The following is a 16,415-nucleotide window of genomic DNA, read 5'->3' on the forward strand; positions in this document are numbered from 1 at the left end:
CTCATGACTGTGTAGCAACACATTACTGCTTATGTAAAGACCAATTGAAAGTGTAACTTGCTCTACCCTGGTATTAAGCACTCTTGTCTTAACCTCATTATATTTCACTGGTTACCTTACCTTTGAAAAATAGCAATCTCAAATTCATACATATATATATATATATATATATATATATATATATATATATATATATATATATATATATATTTAAAGGTAAAAACTAGAATCTATCAAAATAATAAAAAAAGCTCAATATACTTGATAGCGCAAATAAAGAAACAAGAAAAATTGATGAAAAAAAAATTGAATAAATCAGAATATTTATTAATCCATAAAAAATTCAAACAAGAAATTATAAAGAAAAATCCTTAATCCATGGATTTTCAAAGATATGCTCTTTTCATTAGAGGATAAGCATTAGTAAAAAAAAAAAACATCTCTGGTTAGTCTGAATTTGAAAATATATAAAAATGTATATAATAATTTATAATAATTATAAAAAATATATATATAATTTGTTTTTGTAAAACAAAGGCATTTTTGATATAATAAAATATCTTTTAAAAAATTAATCAATTAACTAATTAGTCGATCAATTAATTAATGAAATGTTTATCCGTGATGCCAGAGGAAGAATCTGGAATCCAAGAGTGAATACATTATTTTATAGTGTGAAAAAAACTTTTGTTACAATTTGAATATGAAGCCACAGCTAAGCTGATGGCCAAATCATGTTAAAAATACTATGGCTATTTATTAAATATATATATATATATATATATATATATATATATATATATATATATATATATATATATATATATATATATATATATGGGGAGACATGATTTAATATACTGTTTGTTTCATGGTAAACAACTGATGATCCCTTAAATTAACATTAGTACTATAGTGAATTCAGGAGAGCAAGTTGATGCAGTAATTGTAAAAATAAATGACTTACTGACTAAATAGTTTTCAAACGAATGATAAGAAATAAAAATTAAATAGGGTTTTGTATAGTTTTAAAGGTTAAAAAACTTCCAAGAGTATATATATTGGTAGAATTATTTTTGAAAGACAATTCCAAAAATACAGATGAGTAATATCTTAAAATTAGATCCTACTAAAATAATAAAAAGCTCAATATACCAGATAGAGCAATTAATGAAGAATGACAAATTGACGATTAAAATAAAAATTGAATACTTTACAATATTTATTAATCAATAAAAAATATAAAGAAATAATTATAATAAAGAAAAAATACTTAAACTATAGTTTTTATTTTAAATATCAGGGGATAAACACTAATAAAAGTGGTTAGCACAAGTTTGAAAATATATAAACATATATATATATTACAATAGAAAAATAGAGCATGAAAAGTAATATGGTTAAGCTTAAACATGGAAAAGAAAAGAACAAGATATTCTAGTAAAAAATATAATAAATTTATTACTTAAAATATTGCAGAATTAACAATTAATTCTATAATGTTAAATTGAATTAAAAAAAAAATTTAATGCTGCAATATTTTAAGTTATAAATTTATATTTTTTACTAGAATATCTTGTCCTTTTCTTTTCCAGTCTTAACAACTAGTCTTTTACTTTTCCATGTTTAAGCTTAACCATATTACTTTTCATACTTGCATTTTTCTATTGTAATCGATGATTTTTCAAGGCTTCCAATAAATTCAGTTGTTCTTTGTTTAATTTCAGTCTTATATTTTTGCCCCCATAATAACAACTTTCAAAAATTTCCCCCAATTATCTCCCTTTCATTCTTTCATTCTCTCTGTTTCAACAAAAAAAAAAAAAAAACCAAAAACAAAAAAAAAACCAACAAAAAACAACTCAAGCAATTAACCGATTAGCCAGTGAATTAATTAATTAATGAAATGTTTATCCATAAAGCCAAATGAAGAATCTGGAATCCAAGTGTGGATGAATTATTTGTATGGCGAAAAAACTTTGTTACAATATGAAAATCGATGGATTAAGGATTTTTCTTGATTATAATTACTTGTTTGAATTTTTCATGGATTATTGTCAGAAAAAAAAGAAGAATTTGGGCATGATTACATAAATCAAAGCTGGCATAAATATCATAAAACACAGTTGTAATTATTCTTTGGATGTTTTCGGATTTATGTTAGGCCCATATTTTTTTTTTTTTTCTTTTCTTTTATTTTTAAAGTTAATGAGTTCTTATTCTTCTGATGTGTCAAGGCAGAGAATATAAAAAATCGACATAATAATTATGATTGTTTCTGTGCTACGAAACAGGTGCTGCCAAGAATTGAATATTTTAACATGCTGAAAGAAATAGACAGTAAGATGAACAGCATCTTGGAACTTGAAATATAGACTTTTTGTCATTTATTTGTATATACAGTTATATTTAACATACATCTAGCTTGATAAATAAAAGGATTGGTATAAATTAAAGGTGAAATATAATTGAATAAACATATATATATATATATGATGATTGCAACGTCTTGTCAGACGAGTGGCACTCCTTCAGACACCATGAGCCCAAATATGACTTCCATCGCCACAGGACCATTTTTATAGACAAATACCTGAGAGAGTATCTATACATAGATGATGTTACAGAGTTTTAGCTTTGTATGACAGCTAAGTCTCTCTCTCTCGGTTCAAAATGTTGAGATCCAGCAACAAGCAAGAGCAAGATAGCCAGCAACAAGTTAAACTGCAGACCAGCTTAATGCGGGTACTGGTCTCCCGTTTTATGGTTTTTTAAATCAGAGATTTTCTTCTCCTAGAAAGGTTGCCTTCACCACGGCTTATGGGAGCCCTCTCCACCCCAGCACACACATACATACACACAAACACATACGGTGCTAGTTGGCCGTTGACCTCAAAAAAGGGTTCATTTGCCCTTTGAAAGGTCTTGTTTTTAATCCTTCAGGGAGACTAGCCACCCTCCTCACCAAACAAGTCTGGTGGGGGAACCAGTTTAGTCGCCGGTGACCCGACCATGAGGCAGATAGCACTGGGTTACATGGTACCAGTAGCATATGACATGACCTGACATATATATATATAGATATATATATATACAAACATACATACACACACACACACACATATATATATATATATATATATATATATATATATATATATATATATATATATAAAATCATTCATTTAATTATTATATCAATTAATGAATCTATTTTGCCCTTAATTCATCAGAAGAAATAGCAACTATCAATCCACCAAAAGAAAATAAAATACATTTGGACATGACTACAAAATCCGAAAATTGGAAGAGAAGCTGCAATTACATTTTATTTTATATTTTATTACGCCATTTTGAATTTACAAGTCTCTCTCTCTCTCTCTCTCTCTCTCTCTCTCTCTCTCTCTCTCTCACACACACACACACACAACATGGAATGCAAAGGAAGGGGAAAGAAAAGAAGTATAACAACCATAACAATTTTGAAAAATCAAATTGACTTACTTTGTTTTTCTAATCCAGAAAAGATAAATGGTGGTGAACAAGATGGCAGTAATAATCAGCGCCAACACAACCCCAACAGGGATCACCCACACTTCTGTTATTTGAGATAAAAGAAACAAAAATTAATATCAGTATTTTAATCATTTAATACTTCTCTCCCACCACGAGAAGATGTGACACTAGACCGGAAAGTGGGGATTAAAAAAGCTAGCATCCAATGGCCATAGCAGTCTGGCTTACAGAAAAAAAAATGTCTGGGTAGTCCCGTTAGCATAAACAATAAATGAACCCTTTTTCAAAGAGTGAGGAGGTAAATTCTGGGAAGGTGAACCACCTAGGATTGCACAGAACCATACCTATTCCAAATGAGCAAAAATCTGTTGGACTAATAGTCAAAGATATATCCTCGACTTAGTATGAAGAATATTCTGTAGAATTACGAAGCTGTTGCAAAAGTAAAACTTTCTATATATATTTTTAACTAAAAATGTTGAAGACCTTCAAAGACCAGAGTGGTACCATTTAAACGACCGACCATTTGTGTGCCAGAATTTATTTTTCTATATAGTCACCACTATTCTCAATGCACTTTTGCTAGCGATGAACAATGACTGTACATCGACGTTCAAAGCACACTTTGTCATACGAAGCTTGTTTCAAAAGTAAATCCTCCTATTTTTTGTTCACTTAAAAATGTTTTAGAGCTACAAAGACAGGAATGGTACACTTAAAACGAGCAACCTTTTATGCTTTAGAATTTTTTTTTTTTTTTTTTAGTGACACATGTGCTGGTTCCTCTTCTCCAACACGCTGCTAGCATATTAATTAAATATGTGTCTTATTGAAAATACATGAAAGTAAAAAAATAGATGGGAAAATAACAATGATAAAGAAACCCTTTTTTTTTCTTGGCCGTTTTATCCTCGTACAAAATCAACAGGGATTAGAACATTCCTGTAATGATCCAGACCCTGTTGATTGTGGTGGGATGTTAATTCTGTGCAGTTCTAGGAGGTCCACCCTCCCAGGTTTTGCCTTCTCTTTTGGAGAAAGAGTTAGCTTATTGCTAATCGCCTGAGATGCCCTCACCGGGGAATGTCGATGGGGCTGCCCAGACATTTTTTTAAAGTTAGACTACTCCTCCTTGGAGGGGAGCGAATAATGACTTTGCGATACCACTTTCCGACCCTAGTGTCTAAGTTCTTGTAGTGGAAGAGAACTAAAAACCTTCCTTAGCCTTTTGACTTGGGATCAAAGGTTAGTATCTGTTCAGATACAACACTTTATATTTTCTGTCTTCGGTCATCGAATGTGTGATACTTTTAGACTGAGGCAATTTGTATTTTTTGTTCTAATCCACAGTGCCCCATCTTAGGAAGTTGGATATCCCCACCTACCTTGTATCCCTCATGCTAAGGCAAGTCAATAAGAACAGTGATGAAGAAATGGTAATGATCTTTCACGAAAAACACTCGTCTAGCTGAAACCACTATCAAAAATTTCCCCCACTCTTTATCTGTGCCACAACCAAAACGTAGATTCCATGAAGAAAGCTTATTTCTTAAAAGAAGTGCACGCCTGTGGAACTCTGTTCCGTTTGCCCGTTTTCCACCTGACTACAACCTGGATGTCTTCAAGTCCAACATAAACAAATTCCTGATGAACCGCCCCCTTAAGTAAGACACTTTATCAAATCTCAACACTAACGTACTGTACACGCAATAACCCTTATCCCCGAGTGGCTTCCGGGCCTTGATAAGTGGTGACCACCTTGTAAAAAAAAAAGAAAAAAGAAAGACAGTTGATTTACATGTATATGTGCTTTGTGAGGCTGTAAACGATGTTTGTGACGCGTAAATAAAACATTTGACTATAAAAAGTGCCAGTCATGAAAATCCATGTCAAAACAAGGAGCCAGTACACACGTTTACAGATATCAAAAGCTCAGCCAAAAAATGTAATTGAACGCCGACACAAGTATGGTGGCTATATGCAAATATAGAGCCACGCATGAAATGACGTCATGGTAAGAAAAAAAAAAAAGACTATAAAGAGGAAAGAGAGCACATATAAATACTATAAAGAGAAAAGAGGAGGCGATCTAGCAGTGTCAGAAATTTCGTGAAAACTATTGAATAATTCCACCCGCCATCTTTCGAAGCTTATAACTCCTCGAAAAATGTCATTCAAGCCCTAATTTTTTTTTTCAATTAAAGGAGCATGGACCAAGGTTTCATTAAAAAAAAACACAAAAACAAACAACGTGGTTTTTTTTTAAAAAAAGGTTTTAAACTTCGGACTTTACAGGTAAATTTCTAAAAAACACTACTTTTTTTTGTTTTAAATTTGCATATATTATTTATTGATCTTTAATCTTCAATTTGTGATATATAAAACTTTGGTACATGAATTAATTATTTACTTTTTAATAGACATTTGAAAATGGGGGAGGGGCGTGAATTAAAAAAAAAAGTTTGTCTAAAATATTATATTTGGTTTATTGGAAAGAGCATAACATTTCACATTGACCCTGAAAATATCGTAAAAATAGAATCAATAGAAAAATTTTGATAGATTTTTAAAGTTTAAAAATTGAAAAATACTGAACTCGTAACATTCAATTAATTTCATTACTGTTTTTTAAAAAATAAAAAATAAAAATATTTCTATTACTTTTTATACAACTTTAATAGTTTATTTTGGAAGTATAATCCATAAAGAAAATAAACAACCCACCTTTAAAAGAGAAATTACGAGTTTTTTAAATATTTTATTTGCAGTTTCGTGTTAGGGGTGTCAAAAATTCCTACAAACATTCTGATACACCTAGGCGATCACGTTAGAGACGTGGGTGACGTCATAGCCGTAACGAGAAGTCACGCGTGGAGGGATAATGAGGAATAAAAATCGTGTCTTAAAACCTGAAACAAGAGTTAACATTCTTTCCTCTTTCTTATTCTTTACTCCTTTGTGACTAAGTCTACAACGTGTGGGTCTCGAGTGTCTACATGTTATTGCGTGTATAAACGTCTGAAATGTTAATGAAAGACTTTCATTTCATTGAAAGAGACCAAGCTTTTTTTTAAACTTTACAATTGAAGTTATTTTTGCTCGTTGCTAGTTATTTCAGGGGAGATAACTTGAAAATGGCTCAAGGGACGTAATTCGAATGTACTGGGCTAATACCGTGGCCTTCGTTTTAAGACGGTCTTGCTAATACTGGGTTGAATTAGAATTCAAACCATTACATTTGTAATGGTTTGTATTCGAACGTTTTTTCGTTTTTTTTTTTTTTATAGTTTCGAAATATTTAACATGACACAACTGTTTGATAACGATGAGATTTTTGTTAAAAATAAACTGAATAAATGAATAAAGAATCTAAAGAGAGAAATAAAAAAAGGGAATGTGAAAATAAAGAAGACGAAAAAAAAAACAAAAACATATCCACGTTCAGCGCTAGTATATTTAAGGGGAGATAACTTGAAAATGGTTCAAGGGACGTAATTCGTATGTACTGGGCTAACATTGGGTTGAATTAGAATACAAACCACCAAGTTTGTATTGGTTTGTAGTCTAAATGAATCGCCCGAAATGAAAAAGGGACTCTTTTTTTTGTAGCTTTATTTATTTATTTTATTTAGTTTTATATTTAACACGAAGATTAGGCAAACCATAACGTGTTCATAAATTAACAAAGACATTTATTTGCATTCCACTGCCTTTAGCTTTGTTCATAATATTCTATGGTGTTAAAGTTTATGTGTGTATACTGTATATCTTCATTGCTAGAGGAGATGGAACAAGCATTATCCCCAACACACTTTATACACTAGAGATTTCCAAAACAGTAATTTCCTTTGGATTTAAAACACAATACCTTCACAACTGACTATAAAATGGTCGTCTTCAAGTCCAATCGAAACAAGTTCCTATTGAGCCATCCTCCAAAACAATAAAATTCTGGCCAATAACCAATCATCACGGTGTTGTTTCACTTGATACTCATTAACATTTATCCTCGAATGGCGTTTGAACCTTGATAAGTGGTGATCTCCTAGTAAGTGAAAGATAAATAAAAACCTGAAACAGGAGTTGAAGTTCTTTCCTCTTTGCTATTCTTTGCTCCTTTGCGACTGAGTCTACAACGTGCGGGTCCCGGGTGTCTACATGTTAACGCATGTGTAAATGTGTGTAACATTAATGAAAGAGACCAAGCTTCGATTTCGAATCTTGTACTATGCAAGCGTAACTTTTTTAGTTCTGCTCGTTGTACCCATTTAATTGAATTAAAAGTTGCTATTTTTTATCTGTAATCGCGAAGAAATTGCTGGTTCGTATGTTTCCCAACATTATAAGTAATTATAAATGTGCAAAAATATGGCGAATCCCATGAAGGCAAAATTAGACACAACATCAATATTTAATGAGGGGCGGAGGGGGAGGGGCGGAAAGCACCTGCTCAAATAGAGGCACCCCAGATTTCAGACAAAAAATAAAAATGTCCTCAGCCTAGAAATATTTATCCTCCTCTGACCGAAGACAAAACAGATACAAAATTTTGAATTGTTTATTCATAAATTAAAAAATAAAAAACTTCAATTTTACATAGCAAAAATTAAGCACAAGGCCATAAAAAGTGTGTAGTCATTCTCTGTTTATTGTATTCTTCACTAAATGCATTTTGATCTATTTGTTCTTTTTATTTTTTTCAGTTATAATATTTGAAAATATATATACCAATCAAGCTCCAAAGAATTTTCCGTATTTCATTCTCTTGAAGATTCGTCAGGCCATTGCATGGAATCAATGTTGCTTTATGTGTAAATAACAAAGAATCTGGCTGACTGACTAGCAAATCCAGTACCATATGTATATAAAAACATGAAGTAACATCAATTCCATGCAATAGCCTGAAGAATCCCCACGAGGATGAAATGCAGAAAAATCTGTGTAGCTTAATTGCCATATATATTTTCAAATCTTACTACCTAGTTCTATTTACGTATCGAGCACTTTCGAAGTAAATACTGAAAATAGATAATATATATATATATATATATATATATATATATATATATATATATATATATATATATATATATATATACTTCGGAATAGTTGCCCGATTCGGATATATACACAGCTATGCGGATTACCCAGTATATAGCTTGGAAATTATTACCAAACGGATGTAAAGAACGTATAATATGGATTTTACCAAGCAAGTTGGATCAACAAAAACATTCATATCCTTTTTCTACAAATCCTCCTGTTACAGGACTTCTGATAAATGTATTATTTTCACTTTGACTTTCCGTGTCTCACTGACTTTTGCAAATAGGGTGCATACCTTTATAACTATTTGCTAATATTTTCTCTCCTCTGATGAGATGGTAGACATCGAAACCCTATAGGTTAAGGAGATTAATTTTCTAAGACATTCTTTGTCTTGCTTAGAATAATAAAAATTCTTTGATATGAAACTTAACCACTTCATTTCATTTCAATGAGAGTTTTTTGAAATTCATTGAATTACAATTTAATATATATATATATATATATATATATATATATATATATATATATATATATATATATATATATATTATTTTTTGTATCTACATAAATTTTATGCATATATTTTCAGTATTTTCTTCGACAGTGCTCGATATGTAAGTAAACCTCAGTAATAAGATTCGAAAATATATATGGCAATTAAGCTACCTTGGGAAACTTGGAAGTCAAGATAACAATAATACTTCCCAAAAAGAAACAAAAAACACTGAAGGAAATTTAATAAAAACATTTAGTAAGACCCCCGCAACCCTTTTAAACTAATGTCCGTGTACGGAGGCCAACTGTATATAAAAACTCTGCATAATGTTAATTTTAGCATGAGAAAACGTTTTTATATATGTCCTAACTTAGTGCCTAATCGCCAAAAGCACGAAGGGGAACAACTCTAAATGAAATAGCGTCAAAAATAATTCATTTCTTACATAATTATGTCCCTTATATCATTATTTAAGATAACGATCAAGTGCACTGCACTGCAGGAGTTAGATGAATAATTTTTTTTTTTTTAAAAAGAATACTGTTTTATAAAATAAAAATAAAAAAATGAAAAAAAATCACAAAACAAAAACAAAACTGAGATTCACTTACTTTGATTTCTTTTTGCTGTCAGTGGTTCCGCCGTTTTAATTTTAACACACCGAAAGTTGGCATTTACATCGGTGCATCTGTAAGACATGAAACCAAAATATTAAATTCTAATAACAACGAAACGTTGTCTGTGTATTTCCAATTTTGGCGCTAGTCCATACCCCCACGTCTCCGCACTCATAAGAACAAACAGACACACAACAACAATAAAGAAAAAAACCTCTGATGTACTCGTAACGGAACGAAAATATCATAAACTAAAAAGGTGCTTGCTAAGATAAGGGCGTTGATAAATCGACATTTTTTTTTAATATGTCATTTTAAACAAAAACAATATTATTAATAATCATGTCGAAATAGTAATATATCAAAAGTTACGAAAATTTATGGGCTAGAAAATTATTTACAATTAAAATTAATTATTGGGGAAAATTGCATTTTTCTTAGATATTTGAAATTAGAATTTTAAATTGCATTTTAATGGCGGACAACATTGTAGCTTGTAGAGTAAAATTGATTAAAAATACAGAGCGTTTTGACGTTACCGTTAGTGCAAGAAATTGGGTCAATTTTGGCCTTTACTAATCTATTTTTTGTTTAGTTTAATTTTTATCCTGGTTGTGTGTTTTTTTTTTGTTTTTTTTATACGACTTTACATTTTTTCTAATTTTATATGCATACTATAGAACTTCTATAATAGAAGAATACTCGTTCCAAAATGGGTAAAATTAAGATTTTGCACTACTTTTATGCCCTCCATCAAATCAAGATAATAAACCTTATGTCTGGAATCCTTATTTTAATTATGAACAAAAAATATCAGACATAAATTAAATTCACCCAAAATTTCAGTTTCTTTGAAGTATTTTAAACGGTTTTTAGTGGCATAATATATGCATAGTCTGCCATTTTGAAAATTCAAATATTTCAGATTTGCATTGAATTTGCATTGATGGTCAATCGACAATAATTAAGCAAAATTCTTCGGATTTCACTTAAATCATAAGAATCTTCTGGAAGCAAAATTATGTAATCGGGTTTGATCCAGATTGGGATAAAGATTCTTATCAAAAGGTTTAGTAACATTAGATGTTGAATTTAATCTTTGTAAAAAAAAAAAAAAAGAGAAAAAAAAAACACACACACAATTGTTGCAAAATTGTCCTGTTTGAGGGATTAATTTTTCCCGTTTTGAAAAAGAAACGATTACTCACCGACATTCTGGCAAACCATTTTCCATTGTACACATTTCTCCGTTGATGCAAAAATCAACTGTGCATTCTGTAGTACAAAAAAAAGTAAAATAATAACTTTTATATCAGAATACACACACACACGCACACACACACACACACACACACACACACACACACACACACACACACACACATGTAAAAGATGACCATGCGAAGATCATGATGTTGTAATCATTAGATCACTATATCCGAATGTTACAACATTTAAAAAAAAATTGCCCCGTCATAAAATACGCTTAAATATGATATTTTAATTTTACAGATTTCATATTTATTATTACAGAATCAATTCTCTATCGATTTTACAATATTATATTGTACCCAATATATTAGTAGTGATTTCAAAAGTAGAAAAAAAATGACTTGGGTGCCAGCAGTAAAAATCGTACCCAAAACATATAGCGCTCCAGCCTTAGTCATTACCATTTGAGATATCGTTAGATAGATAAGAAATAGTTAAAAACGAACCGACTTTAACATATAAATGCGAATTTGCGTGTATGTACAAGAGCACTTGAAGTTGATTTAAGCTTGTGACGTTCTATTTTTCTCAATTTTTGACCCCTTAGCAGCTATTTTTACCGATTAAAAACCATAAAAAACGGTCCACAAAAAATGCGATCATTTGACTCGCCTTGTGCTGCTCTGTGATTTTGCATCTCGGAAGAGATGCACTTTAAAAATAAAAATGGAGATAGACAGACACACAGACAAGGAGTTTTATAAATTAGATTAGTTAAACAAAAATGGAAATCACGGATAAATGCCTTTGCCAACAGTATTAGTACGGAATTGATCACAACAGATCAGATAGGTTTTAACGTCGGCATAGCAGATTCAATAAAGTGTGACAGTGTCTGTTTGGAGAATCATGCACTTAATTTTTGCCTGTCGGTATTTGGTGTTCTTCTTGCTAATGCACAACAAAGGGGTCCGGGTTTAAAATTCCATGATAGTTCCTGAGTTCAACACAACTCACGTGATGGTGGTCGGAGTGCGGAACGGTTGAAATGCTGTACTTCTGGGAAAATTGCAAACTAATCGCAGAAGCAGGGAAGTTGAATAAACGTTAGAAGGTTTGAGAGACGAATTAATCGCAGACTGACCTTTACAAGCAGTTTCGTCAGAATTGTCTGGACATTCGGCATTACCATTACAACGATGAGACGTGATGCACTTGCGTTTTGGTATGCAATAAGTTTGACCTTTGGGACAAGCCACTGAAAAAGATAAAATAATTGATTAATATATATTGAATGTTTTATCGATTAAAATAGATTAACATCGATTAATATCCCAGTGTACTAATTTGATACTCTCGATGCCCCCCCGCCCCCCCCCCCAAAAAAAAAGAAAATTGTAAGGAAGTAAAAATAAATAGCAAAAACTTAAAAAAAACAACAACGAAGACATAAGTTGATCAACGGAACACCGGGTCTAAAAAATGAGCTTAATAGAAAGACAATGAAGACGACGTTGTTCATCAAGGCACACAAAAGAAAGCTAAAATAGGATTGTTAATCAATGTGTGGAAGGTGACTGGGACAAAAGATCGAACATACAGGTCAATATATTTAGAGTTAGTTTACGGATTACGGACAGTTTTAGAAGTGTCAGTGAATTTTGCGACAGTTAACAACAGTATTGAGTTTATGACAATTGTAGACAGACTTAACTGTAACAAAATTGAACGCAGGTTAAGGCTCGAAGTAGATCGAGATGAACTGACGTCAAATGACAAACATGAACTCAACAGAAGATGTAGATCTTAGCACTTCGAAGGTTGTTTCTGGCGATGGTGTCACACATGCACCAAAAGTCCAGCCGATACACAAAATGTTTTGGAGTCTTTTGTTTCTCTTGAGTTTGTGTCTTAAGTTGTTTTACATTTTCTTTTGTTATTGTGAACCCATGTTTGGCCCCTCGATGGTCGCCAATGTCAGAGACGACGACATGGCCAGAAGAGAAGATAAAAGAGAAGAAGACCACGTTGGCGTTGTTGTTTTTTTTTCTAGTTATTTTTCAGTTTATCAAAACATTGTCGTTGGAATTTGATATGATAGGAACAAATGTTTAATTAATGTGATATCATTTTGCGAAGCAATGAGCAAATTAGTTAATTAGTCTGCAAGGACCCATGGCGCAGTGGTTAGAGTACTTGGAAAAATCAATTGTAAAAAGTGATATTCTCTTGAAGGTTGCCGGTTCAATCTTCAGTGTGGGCGACCGAAAAATACAATTGTGAATTACTTAGGTCTTCTATCCAGTCATGGCTGACGGAACAAGAGCATTCAACCCACATGAAGTAAATGACGTGTCCCGTTTGTAATTTCGTTCAAATTCCCGAGTTCAACAGAAACATTTGCGAGTTCGACAAGAGACACCTAAAGAAAATCAGGGGTTATGTCGACCAAAACGTTGTATAAATAGCACTCAAGATGAGAAAAGCAGTCCAATGAATCCAAATAATATGAATAGCAAATTAGTTAAGCAAACGATTTCAATCACACAAATATTATCAATATATTAGAAACTATCGATCTTCTGTTGCATGAAAATTAAATCAATGTCTTAACGGCACTGTTAGAATGGGAAATCGCGCAACTTTATATAAATTTGAGCTCTTTTCTCGCTCTGACATTGATAGTAAGACCATACTTTTTCTATTGAAAACTTATTAAAACAAACTTTTTAATATACTCAGTCATGAATATGCGAGCGACTACAGGAAAGTTAACTAATTTGCATATTCCTTTCAAAAACGAACGTTAATTAATTACTTATTCATTTTCACGGCTTCTTATTAACTGATTGGTTTCACTTCACTATTAAGCTGAATTCTATTCATGCGTAGTTTCTACATTCTGCATAATTGCGTAGAATTTAAGATGAAAACATCCAAGCATACGGAAATATTTTTTTATCCACACACGCACACACACACACACACACACACACACACACACACACACACACACACACACACGTTTATATATGTACACACATGTATATACACACACTCGTATATATATATATATACTTTCTTGAAGTTATATTTTTGGATTTTACCGTCACTGGATTTTTTATCTTCCACCAGACTATCCATTCATGTGTAATCACCTTTTTCTTCACCATATTCCCTCTGCTTCACTTTTTTTGTTTTCAAGTAAGATGTTTGACTTACTTGTTGTTTCATCAAATACTTTTGCATGCAAAATCTGATCCTGCATTTTGCTAATTCCTACCCTCTGATGAGAAGGAAAGTATTTCTTCGAAACTCTGCGGATTAAGGACTATTCACTTATCTAGTGTTTCCTTTTCAGATTAAATATGTTTTTAACTCATTTCAAAATGTTTTTTAACATGTTTTATTAACTGTTTGCTCGTATATATATATATATATATATATACACACACACACACACACACACACACACACACACACACACACACACACACACATATATATATAAGTGACCTTGACGGTGTGTGTGAAAAGTCTCCACCAAGCTCCTCTCTGAATTTAGTCCACAGAGTTGAAATTGAGTTGAGTGTATTTGGATCTGTAATACACTTTCGCTTTGAAACAAAACAGTTGACCTTGGCAAAAGTAGTCGACTAAACCTGTTTGCATGCACAAATTTACATTTATAGGTTAAACAACGTTATTTTTGCATTATTTATGGATAAAGCTAGTGAGTTGTATGTTTTGGTTACAATTCTAGTTGATGGCACCCACGTCATATTTTTTGTTACTTTTGACATCACTACTATATCCATGCTTCCATTCAGTCTTGAAAGACAAAGGATACCCCTTAGGGGCAATAGCGCGTGTAATTTTGAGGCAAGGGTTGCGCATTCACAACCACACCTCTTCTGAATCGGCACTGTTTGAGTCCAGTGGCAAGGAGAAGACCAGGACGACTAGAAACAATGCCGAGATAAGCAGAGAGCACATACAGCATATAAAAGTCCGAAATGGTCACCCATTTAGTACTGACCAGGTTCAACATTGCTTAACTTTGGTGATCCAGCGGGAACCGAAGTGTCAACGTGATTATGCCGTACTACTATATATTGGGTACAATATAATAATCAATAGAGAATTGTCTCTATAATAATCAATAGGTAATCTGTATGAATTAAAATATCATGTTTAAGCGTATCTTACGATCTGACAATGCTAGGCGGGCTGCTAGTGAATGTCGAAAAGAGATACGATTAATATATATGAATTTATTCATTGTAGAGTTGGGTAATAACCGTTTATATATATATATATATATATATATATATGAGCAAACAGTTAATAAAATATGTTAAAAAACACTTTGAAATGAGTTAAAAACATATTTAATCTGAAAAGGAAACACTAGATAAATGGATAGTCCTTAATCCGCAGAGTTTCGAAGAAATATCTCCTTCTCATCAGAGGGTAGGAATTAGCAAAATGCGGGATCGGATTTTGCATGCAGAAGTATTTGATGAAACAACAAGTAAGTCAAAGATCTTACTTGAAAACAAAATAAAATAATATATATATATAAGCGAGATAAGACACTGATAGACTTCAGATGAAAAATCTTGATAGATATTACTTGAAGTAATACTTTCAAGGTGATCCTAGCCAAAAAGGAAAAGCTCAATATTTAAGAATAGAGCAATATATAAGTTTCTTAGTTAAATTTTAAATTCTGAAAAAACAACATATAGAGACATATATTCGATTTAAGAATTTATTGTTTAACATGAAGGAAATTAACATAACCCCTTCTATATATTCTTTTTGTCAAACAATAAATTCTTAAATCGAATATATGTCTCTATAAGCTGTTTTTTTCAGAATTTAAAATTTAACCAGGAAACATATATATATATATATATATATATATATATATATATATGTATATATATATATATATATGTATATATATATATATATGTATATATATATATATATATGTATATATATATATATGTATATATATATATATATATGTATATATATATATATATATGTATATATATATATATATATGTATATATATATATATATATATATATATGTATATATATATATATATATGTATATATATATATATATATGTATATATATATATATATATATATGTATATATATATATATATATATATATATATATATATATGTATATATATATATATATATATATATATATATATATATATATATATATATATAGTGATGATCATATTTATTGGCACGGTAAAATAAAAGTTAAATTTTGTCTAATAAATTCTAAAAAAGGGATTAAATTAAAGAAAATAACAAAGTATATTATGTATTTTTAACTGGCCTTTCCGATGCAGCAATCGGATTTTAGAAAAAATAAATAACAAAGGAACAACAAACATAATTGCAAAAAACCCTTGTTCAAAATTATTGGCACGATTTATTTAATAATCAATTGTATAGCCTTTGGCCTTGATTACCTTCCTCAGTCGCTT

At 31.1% G+C, this 16,415-nt stretch overlaps 1 protein-coding gene across 1 annotated transcript in view; it reads right to left on the reverse strand.

The window, feature by feature from the left end:
- Positions 1-16,415, reverse strand: part of LOC145292796 (MAM and LDL-receptor class A domain-containing protein 1-like) — a 497,041-nt gene that overhangs the window by 20,616 nt on the left and 460,010 nt on the right. The window contains exons 118-121 of the mRNA XM_080138835.1: positions 12,035-12,148; positions 10,887-10,953; positions 9,673-9,749; positions 3,505-3,598 (exon numbers count right to left, since the gene is read on the reverse strand). Coding sequence (XP_079994961.1) covers positions 3,505-3,598; positions 9,673-9,749; positions 10,887-10,953; positions 12,035-12,148 — 352 coding nt within the window. The remainder of the gene's footprint in view (positions 1-3,504; positions 3,599-9,672; positions 9,750-10,886; positions 10,954-12,034; positions 12,149-16,415) is intronic.

Source organism: Euprymna scolopes, chromosome 14 (assembly GCF_053919585.1).
Source record: "Euprymna scolopes isolate OS-2025 chromosome 14, ASM5391958v1, whole genome shotgun sequence".
In the NCBI taxonomy this organism is placed as follows: domain Eukaryota; kingdom Metazoa; phylum Mollusca; class Cephalopoda; order Sepiida; family Sepiolidae; genus Euprymna; species Euprymna scolopes.